Source organism: Gavia stellata, chromosome 1 (assembly GCF_030936135.1).
Source record: "Gavia stellata isolate bGavSte3 chromosome 1, bGavSte3.hap2, whole genome shotgun sequence".
Classification (NCBI taxonomy): Eukaryota; Metazoa; Chordata; class Aves; order Gaviiformes; family Gaviidae; genus Gavia; species Gavia stellata.
Window position 1 is genome coordinate 86,132,935 of NC_082594.1, and position 13,149 is coordinate 86,146,083.

At 44.3% G+C, this 13,149-nt stretch overlaps 1 protein-coding gene across 1 annotated transcript in view; it reads right to left on the bottom strand.

The window, feature by feature from the left end:
* Window positions 1-60: 60 nt before the first annotated feature.
* The window catches only part of MAP3K15 (mitogen-activated protein kinase kinase kinase 15), a 98,154-nt gene continuing 85,065 nt past the window's right edge, over window positions 61-13,149 (bottom strand). The window contains exons 21-30 of the mRNA XM_059820202.1: window positions 9,942-10,125; window positions 7,224-7,401; window positions 6,335-6,509; window positions 4,377-4,562; window positions 3,551-3,656; window positions 2,146-2,356; window positions 1,151-1,263; window positions 890-987; window positions 695-771; window positions 61-181 (exon numbers count right to left, since the gene is read on the bottom strand). Coding sequence (XP_059676185.1) covers window positions 61-181; window positions 695-771; window positions 890-987; window positions 1,151-1,263; window positions 2,146-2,356; window positions 3,551-3,656; window positions 4,377-4,562; window positions 6,335-6,509; window positions 7,224-7,401; window positions 9,942-10,125 — 1,449 coding nt within the window. The remainder of the gene's footprint in view (window positions 182-694; window positions 772-889; window positions 988-1,150; window positions 1,264-2,145; window positions 2,357-3,550; window positions 3,657-4,376; window positions 4,563-6,334; window positions 6,510-7,223; window positions 7,402-9,941; window positions 10,126-13,149) is intronic.

The window sequence follows — 13,149 nt, forward strand, 5'->3', positions numbered from 1 at the left end:
TGCAAGGCCACTATACATACATATATACATCTAATAATTTAAGTGTTAGGAATGTATCTTTCATTTGTTTATTCCCATTACACACTCTCCTTCCAAAGCATTAACCTTCTGCACTGAGGTCTTACCAGATGTTTGTCGGTAGTTTAATATTGCATTCCAAATTCTGCAGACAAGACCACCCCTGTATGAAGGAGAATGGAGAACAGTTAGAGATGAGGGAGCTTTCCCTGTTACTTTAAAAGTGAGCAAGAAGTGAAATCTAGAAATCCCAAGGATATACCAGTTATGACAGTACATGGAAAACACTACCCTTTCCTTAAGGTTATGGCTGAAACAAATTCCTCCAGATCAGCCAGGGGTTAACACAATGATGATGAAATGACTTGAACCAATGGGTGCGAAAAATAGGTTCTTTATGCCTATTTTCCATAAATTACTTCATCCTGAATGGTGCAGAAATAGCTCCCAGCCTTGATAAATGCCAAAACTTTGATGGCTTGAAGCACCCTAGGTGTAGTTGTTATGCTACCTCAGTTAAGAGATGAAAAACTTTAATAGAAAATCAGAGATGAAATTCACAGCAGTTGCCACTGAACTATCACTGACCTATTTGAATAACCTAATGTCTAAAGAAATTTTTTTACAAACTACTTTAATTAAACTCTTAACAATGAACTAAGAAATACTTTCTTACCGCAGTTGAAGATACCGCAAATCATCTTTAGTGATATCATTAAGGACAGCACTTAGTGTATAATCTTCTTCAGCAAACTAAAAGGCAAATTTATTCCTAAATTAATATTCCTTCTTTGAAACCAAACTGCTAATTATGAGTACAATGACCTTTTTTTAAAGGTGATTTTTTTTTTTACTTTTTTTTTTTTTTTACCCTCTTAATGGCATCCAAGTCTGCTCCTTGTTGTTTCAGCCAGTTCATGAGCTCAGGGTCTGCATTCTCTCTGAAAGTTGCTGCAGACCACTGGGAGTCTTTAACAGAAAACAAAAGTATAGGTTAATACACCTCAAAACTAAGGCAAAAGTGGTGGTTTTCAGACTACTGAAGCTTAAAATAGACGGTCTTTTATCCTCTAAACAAACACGTGGTCCAATATATTTTTGTGCAACTGTCAAATTATGGAGTATCTCATACCTTCGGGTTTAAGTTTTAGTTGAAGCAAGCGTAATTCCCGAGTTCTTTGCTCCAAAGATTGTCGTAAGAGGGTCTGATACTCTTTCTCCTTCTGAACAAGGTTTTCCAAAAGCCTGTTAGCATATGAGAGAGATCAAACACAACCATGCTGAGAATAAGTCTAGCTGAAAAAAATACCATTTTTAATGACTACCAAAGGACAGAGGTGCTTGAGATATACTCTCTTAAGCAACATATTTTATGGCTTACAGATTTCATTTCCGTTGCCTGAGACTCAGCTTAGTGGTGGCACTTAAAGGCTTTCGTCTTTGCAGCATTTAGTAAATAGTGTGTAAATTCTGTTCCTACTGTTTTGCAGCCTCCCTGGGCAGAGTTGCTGCCTTTATACTGTAATTTACAGCTGAACAGTGTAACACTGATGTTTTACCAGGGACTTTCTCATCACAGATCTATTTCACATCCATAAAGAAGAATGGGACCTCCAGCTCTTCAACACACTGGCAGCAGCCTACAAACGTAACCCATGAGAAATAGGACAGGGGCTCTGCTGAGCTCTGCTTGTGCTCATTAGTAGGCAGCCTGTCCGGTGAGCCAGAACAGAGCTGCTCTGGCCTTTCCTTGTGGGAACAGCTTTGAGGACACTGCCACTGGGTCAGGTGGCATCCAAGGAGCCAAGGAAGTAAAAAGGAAACCAGCACAGTTGCACAAGCCTAATTACTTAACAGTAGAAATCCAACATGACAATGTGCAATTAAAAAAATTAATTACACAGAAACAAAAGTTGTACTGAAAGCTGTTGAGTTGTCATACCAGCGCTGCCAGCGTATTCTGAATCCATTTGTGTTCCTGGAAGGTCTGCTTTATCACGAGGCAATCGTAGTAGGTGAGCAGTATTTATGTTACGTATGTACATGTCACTGTAGAAAGCAACATCTGAGAGTTTTTCAAAGACTGCCTGAAAAGAAATCCACAGTCTTTCTTTATAGGAGAGTTACCTTAAGGTCTCTTGTTTAAGTCTGCCCAACTCCAGGCTAAGCTGCTGCTGAGCCTCATGTGACACCACAGAACTAAGGGTGCTGAGTCCTGACGTGATGGCAGGATCCTCAGCCCCATTTTGTTCAGTGGGCTGGTAATTGTCCTCCACTTCATCACCATCTTTGTCCCCACCTTCAGTTTCTGATGCTGGCTCAAAGTGAGCTCGAAGCTCTGGTAAAAGGAAACAGTGTAAGAATAAGATTTTTTTCAGACAAGTCTGTCTTCAGAGGTACTACAGTTTGTTCGTTATTACTGCAGGTGGGGGAGCTTCAGCTGAGGAAGTGGACTATTTGCACGATGTGCTTTACTGCAATACTGAGCAGGGGAGTGGCAAAGCCTTATGCGAGCTGGACCACAGATTGTCTGGCATCAATTCTAAAAGGAGTGACACTAATAGCTCAGCTGTAGCATACCAATAGAGTTAGGTAGCTGTAGATTACAGCTGTAGAGGTGACAAATATGTTTGTGATGAAATGAATAATAAGATAGCTAATAAAATGTATTAATGAGAAGCCCTTGCAAGTTTCCCTTAATGCCCTGGACCAAAGAGTTTACAAAGCCTTCCTCTTTTCCAGGTAAGATTTCTAACCCCAGTTCTCTCAGAACTTGCTGCAGGTGGCCACCCTTCCCACCAAAGAATAGCTGGCATTATTCTCCTACAAACGAAGTCCTAAAAAAATTTGGCCAATTTGGCTTAAAAGCCAAAGCAACTTTGGACTGAAAGGGCTCACATCAGTAAGTGCTCTCAGAACTTTCTCATACTGGAAGGGGTGCTTAGCACTTCAAAGAGTTACAAACCTACTTGCAAATTTCCAACTTAGACTTATTCCTAGACAGTTCTTAGTCATTTATCCTCCTCCTTCTTGGTGGTAGTGATTTTTACTACTATCCATCTCTAGGCCAAAATCATGCTCCTCCTCATATTAATGCACTCCCTTCTCTGCATCTGTTCCACAACTCAGTAATCATTTTTCAGAACACATAACCAGACCTGTGCAGTGTTACCCACCTTGGATGTCATTTAACGTTGTACAGAGTTATTTTTTTTCTAACTAGAAAAGCTCCAGCTTGGACTGAATTTTAATTTGCCTTTTTTTTCATGGTTGGACCACACTGGTGGTGAAGAACCACTGGTTATCTCCTCATTATGTGATTTTGTACTGCAAGTACAGCATTAATCCTCCAGATCAACACTTCTTTCTGTACAACATTCTGACCCTGTGCCTTTGATGTAGTGGCAGTTAATGGCATGCTGACAGATTAAACATCTAAACTGTTCCATTTGCTATAACTCTCTGATATGTGAACAGCTTTTTTTTTTTTCTTTTTTTTTTTTGAGGATTATGTTCAGCTGCTTTGATTTACCTGGAATAAGAATGGTGACTGCTGCTTGGACTGCACGACGAATTATGTTATCCATTGCAAACATCCAGTGGGGCCTTATTAAATGATTTCTTAATACTTTGTTCACCTAGAAATAAATAAGCAAGTAAAAATAGCAGCAAAGAACATTTGCTTACACCTTAGGAAAGAGAATCTCATTTTTCAATAGTCAGATGAAGTTTTATAAAGTAACAACTGCATAAGTCACTAAAACGCTCCCACCTTTGAAAGCCTACAGATTTGACAGTTTTAGGCTAGAGCTTTCAAACCATACCCAGACTGCAATATTCAAGCCCCTCTACAGTACAAGGAGAGGTAGAATGGCAGATAAACATAGGATCCAGAACAAACATTAGAGCTTGCAGTGAGTGCATGGGCAGCTCTTAAAGCACCATCACCCCTGACTTCAAGGCCTACCTGGGGGTGCCCACCTGAAGCTCACTGGGGCTCTGTGTCCAGCCCCATGTGCCCCTCTGAAGAGCTTGTCTAGTGCCCATGGCTACATCCCAGGCTTCTTCCTAGAGCAAGGGAATTTTCAGCACTGGTGATCCACAGGTCACCAGGCAAAACCTGACCTTCAAACACCTTTAGTCTTTTCTTAGTCTCCCATATGATCAGTCACCAGGGCTTTGTCTACTCCATAATGCCCACATCCTCCCGCTTTCCCCAGCAAGCACAGGAGCTTCTGAGGAACTGGGGAGAAAATGGCTGTTTGGCATGAGGAGGGTAAGAAGGAAGAGGAGTGAGGAAGGGTGGAGAAGCTGTCCAGGAAGAATTCCTTTCTCCCTGTGCTAGGCAAGGAACTCACTGCATCTTGAAATCCAAACAGCACCAGATGAATCTGATTGATGGAGGTGCTGTCAAAGTCCAAATCCATTTTCAACTTGGATATGGTAGAAGCCATCACTCTCTGCTCTGGAGAGCGTATGAAGTCCCTTAAAATCCCAATAATTTGCTTGATGTGGGCCACTGAAAGTTGCTGTTCTTCAGAGCTCTGGAAAAAAGATAATGAATGTATATCAAGTAAATCCCAGAGTCATTAAACATCTAATTAGTAGCATTAGCATTTTTAGGGTTACGATTCATAGCTTTGCCCATGTGTATTTCACACCAATGCACAGAAATCACAGAATTTTTGTTTCTGCAAAGCCTTTATTTTCTACCTTTTTCTTACTAGAATTTTTTTAATAGTCATTCATATTTTCCAAAAAATAAATTAAATCTACTGCTACTGTGGCTGTCACAAAGGGAAGAGGGTCCAGATAATATCTACACATTTCTGCAATGTACTGCAGAGGGCAGCTCTCCTCCATAAAAACAGCGGAGTGAGTCGGTAAGAAACCCACATTTTTTAGGTGCTATTCTTTCAATAAGCTGAATCTGGACTTATACCTAATTATGCAGACATTTGATTTCCTTAGGCAAAAAAATATGTTTATATATGCATTTATTGTAAGTCAGAAAAAGGTCTAAGATTACACAGTGATAGGACTCAAGTGTTCATTCTATGATTTGCAGTCCATAACCCCTACAGTTAAAGCCATCCAAGTACCTGTAAGAACAACCACCTGTTTAATTAAAAGGTAAAGGGAGAAGCATTACAGAAATTATGGGAAAAAGATGATTACGGCAGTGCTGCAAAACAGCTGGAGACTGAGGTAGGACTTGCTGTTACAAGTAATACTTCTTGATCCTGGAAAATATTTAGAGCCCTGGTTATTTCTGACTAAGACCTTACATACGAATTTTAGTCCTCCATAAGGCTATAAGCTATTTTGCAGTTTAAGATCAGAGCAGAAATTTACCCCAACTGCTCCCACAGCCTGAGTTTGTGGGCCTTTCTCTTGGGCCTGTAAAGCTCTACAGGAGCCCCCAGGGTCTGGGGCGAGCTGATCTGCACTGTTAGGCAGTTTGCAGGGGAAGTGAGTCATGGGGGAGAAGCAAACCCCCGTGCTGTGCTGCATGGAGCCAGCTGCCCACGCTGGGCATGGCTGGAGCTGCCCCGGGAGCAGCAGGGCCCCCGCCAGCAGTGCTGCAAGCGCCTTTGCACCAAGACCAACGGCTGGCGGGGGACACCACAAGAAGATTCAGCAGGCTCCCCTTTATGTAAATGTAGTCCAGGTGAAAAACCATAGCTTTGATAAGAATAGATAACATCAGTGGCACATTAGAAGCAGACATTAAGAAGAAAAGGCTAAGCAATCAACTCTGTTACTGGTGTGTGGCATTGCTTGGCTATGGGTTAATCGAACATGATTTTTCTTGCTCCTCTTTACAGTAACTAAACCTTCACACTCAACCCTTCCCTCTACAGAAATCTACCTTAGCTTTTTTAAGGTTCATGTACTGTGTTCTTGGCACCTACTTTACATATGCTTTGAATTAAAAATTGTTAATGAGTTCTCTATCCTTAAAGCAAATCATACCTATTACTACCTGGTGTTCCATTGCCATGTCCTTACAAGCCAAAACAAAACACAACATCAAAACCACCCAACCCACCAACCTCAAGCCCCCAACCCCACTCAAATGCCCCAAACTTCCCCCTCAGAAAAAAACAAGAGCTCAGCAGCAGGCTAAAGGTGGTGTTTGCTATCCATTCAGAAAACAGCAAATGGCTCACACAGTTACAGGTCTCAGAGATTAAAGACATTCAGAAGGAACAATTCAAGCCCCTTCGTTTATTAGTTTTCAGAAAAGGAATAATACTACCTGGCTTGTCATTTTCCTTTTGACACAGGAAAAGGAGAGCTGAAGTGAAATTACCTGTGCAATACAGTCCTGCAAATTGGAAGCAACTTTATTCTGTTCTTCCTTAAGGATTTTGTATAGGATCGCTCGGCGTTCACTGTCCTTCCGCAGCAGAAACAGACCAGAATCCTTATCCTCAATGGAAGGAGAGGCGCTCCTGTCCTCTGAGGCCAAGCCCTCATCAGGCACACTGCTTCAGCAACCGGCCCACGTGCACAAGAGAGACCTCAGCATTAGCAACACAGCAGTACTGCCAGAAACGAGTAGGGATACTTCAGAGGTTAAAAAGTGAGTTAAACTACAGCAGTGGATTGATCAGACTGTTAAACACTAGTCTGAGACAGAAGGTGGCTCAGATCCTCAGCAGGCATCAACCCGACTGAAGCCGAAAGCACAAGGCTGATTTCATCCTGCTAAGAAGCTGGCATTAATGTCACCCAGCACTGATTCAGTTTTGGGAAGGAAAGCTGAAAACCCTGGACTGAGAGAACCCCGTACTGTAACACACTCATTTGAAAGTATTGCTTTGTGCTCTCTGAGCAGCAGAACCGTCTTTCTGCTGCCCCTTTCCCACATTTTTTCATGAGTACATGGAAGGGTCAACTCTTCTGCTAACTCCTGAATCCATATCCAGTCAGTCAATAAGACAAGACTAAGTCATTTAGTCACTGGGGGGGTGGGGGAGGGGAATTATATAAATATATGCAAAACTTAAGAATCATTGTTCATTAACTAAATACAGACAGTATTTAAATTAACTGGTAACTTGCCTAAGGAACTCACTTGCTCTTTAACACACCTGTTTACCTAGTCATTATGTGAAAAAATTGCCCTCAGATAAAATATAATGTAAACTAAATCCAATAATCCCTTAGGGGTGTCAAGAGACAAGCAAATGCTTTACCTTAGTAAATGGGAAATGGGATGCTTTGTCTGAATCTCTGAAATGGATCTCTTTGGCCTTTCAAAAAACATGTCGTGCTGTACTTCAGAATCTGGCGAAACAGAGCCATGCTCACTGCTGCTACTGCCAGCCTGTTCTCCATGGATTGGCAGTGGGAGGGATGTATTACGATTATAATCTATGAACAGACATTGTAAAACATGTAACAGAACTAGGCAGAAAAGGGCAATGTGCTTAAAACAGCCATAATCATCTTCAGTGATATCAAGACCTCATTTTGCAAAATGGCTGAGGGAAAGGTAACCTTGTTGATAGAAAGCAGCAATACAACTCAAAATCTCTATATGCATAACCAATAAAAGGTGTGAACGAGCTAACTGCTGAACCCAAAGACAGCAAAGCAGCTAGATACTCATACAAAAAGCCATTTTATTACCTTCTCTTGCACTCACACATATATATATACACACACACAGTCCCCCTTGGTGCTGGTCTCACAAAACGGTACAACTGGATATACAGCTGTTTAAAGAGCCTGAATCAAACCAGTTTTCATCAGCTGCTCCACCACAGCTGTATCTCCAAGCAGAGAGCACTCTGCTACCCGCCCACCTCACCTCTGCCTGACTGTGTTAATGGACAAATATTTGCTCCCTCTCTGACACCCGAGGCATCTGCCTCACTCCAATGTCCACTTGCCCTCAGTAAGAACTCTCTCTCTTAGCGCTATCCTGAAGGAAATCTTTTGTCCCTTTCCAATTCATCTTGAAAGTAAGAAGAAATAAAAAAATAACAGATATTGAGAGCTTGCTATAGTCCTGATTGTCAGTTTGCAGCTGTGTGATAGGAAAGGTAAAGAAGAAGTTCTTGTCAACTCAGAGCGCACACATCCATTGAGCTAAAATATCACAAAAGTTTTTGATGCTTTTTGATGCTTTTTTGATGCTACGTATTATGTGGAGGTGGGGGAGGAAGAGAGCTAGAAGTTAAAAGTTGTTCAGAAAGCTCCATGGTACACGACTGATGTTCAAATGACTGAGGTTAAACAGTCACAGAAATGAAACAATGTATGTCACCTTGTGAGAACTGGTTCAAGGCGTCTCAGCGGTACAGAAAATTGAAAGTTGCTGTCCCAAGAGTAAGGGCTGAGATTTGCTCTGGGCTGCCTTTATTATTGGAAAGAGACAGGATGGAAAGACGGGGACAAAGCTGAGGAAATTGGCAGTGAGGGAAACAGTAGCGGAAGGAGACAGTGAACTGCTGCAGCTGAGGTTGTGGCAACTGCTGGGCCAGGACCTGCCTTACACCCCAAACACCCCTTGGAGATGACTGCAGCAGCCACCACAGCTTTCCCAGATCCAGCGCAGCAAAGTACACACTCGGCTGCAGCCATGTTGCCTTTCCCTCCCCTCACCCAATGGACAGCTTTCATAGCATTTCCCCACTCTGCTCATGCCCATGGTCATCACTGAGCTTGCTTCTTGCTGCAGCCCAGTGCTTAACCCTGATCCTCAGGCCATCTGAAGGAGCTCCATAACCTCATCAATGAGCTGGAGAAGAGAAGAAAGGAGGAAGGCAGGAGGAGGGAGGGGGTGCAGAAGACAGCTGCACTTCCCCTGATACTTGACAAAGAGCCTGTTGCTCCCAGGGCAGCTAACAAGGCAAGTTCCACCCTTTCTAATGCCACGCATTTCTTCCAGGAAAATGTCTTCAGGCAAGGGCTGAAAAGGCCACAGGAGAGCATTGTAGCAGTGGGGCAGAAGGCTACAGCCTGCCAATATGTCCTGACTGCCACCACCCTGGCTGAGCAGTGTGAGCTCTCCCATTACCCCAGTGTAACTGCAGGGACTGCAGTTCTCAATGCCCCTCAGGCCAAGAGATGATGCCCATTTCCTTGCTGCAACCAATTCAGCTAGATGTTATAAATTATTTGCTAGTTTTTCCCCTGAGAATTCCATTCTTTCAAATGTTCCCTGCTGAGGAGGAAAAAGCTCAAAAAGGGAAGCAATTCAATTTGCATTGGGAGCATATGCATGTGTGTGCAGATAGGGAAAAAAAGCAGCAAGATCAATGGCTTTGCTTGTTTTTAAATGGGCAGGTCCTTCAAACACTAAATATTTATTTGGCAGGTCTATATTAAGACTTGTTTTCTTACCACTGAGAAAGCGGCTGATATATCGACGAGGGGAAGAACACACTAAGCAGATAAATCAAAACAAACCGCTAAACAGCTTCTTCAGCACCTATGTGCCAAATTTCCAAGTTACATATCAAGTTTGAAAATGCTGACCCTTGTAAACCTGAATACCTAATAGACCCACATTTTCAGACACCAAGCACCTACTCTATAAAACTCAGATATCTGAACTGTATATAATTGTGAAACTAAAATGCAGAATTGGTTTGGAAAGTCTTCACTGAATGTCATTTTTCTAATTTTAATTTACTATAAATGAGGCATTTATTTTGGGGGAGGGGAAAAATGGGGTTGGGAGGTTTCAGCAAGCAAAAGACAAAATAAGCAAGTCACCATGTTTTGTGGGAATTGTTAAATTTAAATATGTCTAATTACAAATGACAGGCACTTTCAACAGCTGAGCTCCTGCTGCTTTCCTGGCACAAGAAATGTCCTTAGTAGAAGAGAGTGCTTAATGATTCTAATTTTTTATATAACACTTAATGATGATGTTGACTTGCATTTGGCTGATAATTCCTTACCTGAAGGCTTGAATGCAATTCTGCTTTTCTTGCCCTTGTTTACTTGTTTCAGGAAGGAATCTCTGAGCAAATCAGATGCTGTAACACGTTTACTAGGATCAGGTTCAAAACAGAGCAAAATAAAAGCCCTTGTTTCAGCGGACAGTGATTCTGGAATTTCAGGATGAATCTTAAACATCCCAACCTGCAAATAAAACAGATACAAATTATTTTTACTAAACAACTGCAAGGAGACCATGGGCCAAAGCTTTCTTAGTATGCTCTTTCACACTCTCGCTGACTCTTGTGGAAAAGGAGCAATCCAGGTACCCACACAGAGCAGTGAAATGACAAGGCTCTGACCCTGTTTTACTTCATTGCAAACACGGTCTGGTATGGCCCACTGATTACTACCTACTTGTTGGTTTTGCAGGTTGGCAGTGACAAGGTTGCACAAAGAAGACTAAAAGTCATCAACAGGAACTTCAGAGCGCTGGGGCGACTGGTTGAGGGATCGGGAGCACAGGTAGTGTTTTCCTCAATACCTTCAGTGGCAGAGAGGAACAATGAAAGGAATAGGAAAACGTACCTGGTTAACACGTGGCTCAGAGGCTGGTGCTGTTGGCGGAATTTTGGTTTTTTTGACCATGGGGCGGTCTACATGGCACCGGGCCTGCTGGCAGCAGATGGAGTTCAACTATCCCCAAGGGGGAAAAGGATTCTCGCTTATGAGTTGGCAAGCCTCATTGAGAGGGCTTTAAACTAGATTCGAAGGGGGAAGAGGATGAAACCAGGCTCCCTAGAAATGAGCCTAGGGCTGGCATGCCAATGTTGGGGGCAAAATCGATAACCCAACTCAAGTGCATCTACTCCAATGCACGCAGCATGGGCAGCAAACAGGAGGAGCTGGAAGCCGTTGTGCAGCGGGACAGCTATGACGTAGTCGCCATCACAGAAACATGGTGGGACGACTCGCATGACTGGAGTGCTGCGATGGATGGCTATAAGCTCTTCAGGAGGGATAGGCAAGGAAGGAGAGGCGGTGGGGTGGCTCTGTATGGTAGGGAGTGTTTTGATTGTATAGAGTTCAATGATTGTGATGACAAGGTTGAGTGCTTATGCATAAGGATGAGGGGGAAGGCAAACAAGGCAGATATGCTGCTGGGTGTCTGTTATAGACCACCCGACCAGGACGAAGAGGCGGACGAAGCGTTCTACAAGCAACTGGCAGAAGCCTCACAATCTCAAGCCCTTGTTCTTGTCGGGGATTTCAACTTACCGGACGTCTGCTGGAAATATAACACAGCCAAGAGGAAACAGTCCCAGAGGTTCCTGGAGTGTGTGGAAGATAACTTCCTGACACAGCTGGTAAGGGAGCCTACCAGGGGAGGTGCCCTGCTTGACCTGCTGTTTACGAACAGAGAGGGACTGGTGGGAGAAGTGACAGTCAAAGGCTGTCTTGAGCTTAGCGACCATGAAGTGACAGAATTCTCAATTCTTGGCCAAGTAAGGAGGGGGCTCAGCAAAACCACTACCATGGACTTCCAGAGGGCAGACTTTGGCCTCTTCAGGACACTGGTTGAGAGGGTCTCTTGGGAGACAAAAGGGCAAAGGGGTCCAGAAGGCTGGACCTTCTTCAAGAAGGAAACCTTAAAGGCACAGGAGCAGGCAGTCCCCATGTGCCGTAAGAAGAGCCAGCGGGGAAGACGACTGGCCTGGCTAAACAGGGAGCTTTTGCTGGGACTCAGGAATAAAAGGAGAGTTTATCACCTTTGGAAGAAGGGGCAGGCAACTGAAGAAGAGTACAAGGATCTCGGTAAGGTCATGCAGAGAGGGAATTAGAAAGGCAAAAGCCCAGCTAGAGCTCAATCTGGCCATGGTCTTAAGGGATAACAAAAAATGCTTCTATAAATACATTAACAACAAAAAGAGAGCCAAGGAGAATGTCCATCCTTTACTGGATGCGGGAGGGAATGTTTTCACGAAGGATGAGGAAAAGGCTGAGGTACTTAATGTCTTCTTTGCCTCAGTCTTTAATAGCCAGACCATGTATCCTCAGGGAATCCAGCTCCCTGAGCTGGAAGACAAGGATGGAGAGCAAAATAAACTCCCCATAATCCAGGAGGAAACAGTTAACGACCTGCTATGCCACCTGGACACCCCCAAGTCTATGGGGCCTGAAGGGATCCACCCAAGGGTACTGAGGGAGCTGGTGGAGCAGCTTGCCAAGCCACTCTCCATTATTTATCAACAGTCCTGGTTAACAGGGGAGGTCCAGACTACTGGAGGCTTGCCAACGTGACGCCCATCTACAAGAAGGGCCGGAAGGAGGATCCGGGGAACTACAGGCCTGTCAGCCTGACCTCGGTGCCGGGGAAGATTATGGAGAAGCTCATCTTGAGGGCGCTCACAGGGCACGTGCAGGACAACCAAGGGATCAGACCCAGCCAGCATGGGTTCATGAAAGACAGGTCCTGCTTGACCAACCTGATCTCCTTCTATGACCAGGTGACCTGCCTAGTGGATGAGGGAAAGGCTGTGGATGTTGTCTACCTGGACTTTAGTAAAGCCTTCGACACTGTCTCCAACAGTATTCTCCTGGAGAAGCTGGCGACTCGTGCTTTAGACAGGTGCACTCTTCTCTGGGTAAAAAACTGGCTGGACGGCCGAGCCCAGAGAGTTGTGGTGAATGGAATGAAATCCAGTTGGCGGCCGGTCACAAACGGAGTCCCCCAGCGCTCAGTTTTGGGGCCGGTCTTGTTTAATATCTTTATCGATGATCTGGATGAGGGGATTGAGTGCCCCCTCAGCAAGTTTGCAGATGACACCAAGTTGGGCGGGAGTGTTGATCTGCTCGAGGGTAGGAAGGCTCTGCAGAGGGATCTGGACAGGCTGGATTGATGGGCCGAGGCCAATTGTATGAGGTTCAACAAGGCCAAGCGCCGGGTCCTGCGCTTTGGCCACAACAACCCCATGCAACGCTACAGGCTTGGGGACGAGTGGCTGGAAAGGTCCTCCGCAGAAAAGGACCTGGGGGTGTTGGTCGACAGCCGGCTGAATATGAGCCAGCAGTGTGCCCAGGTGGCCAAGAAGGCCAACGGCATCCTGGCCTGTATCAGAAAGAGCATGGCCAGCAGGAGTAGGGAGGTGATCGTGCCCCTGTACTCGGTGCTGGTGAGGCCGCACCTCAAATACTGTGTTCAGTTTTGGGGCCCCTCACTACAAGAAG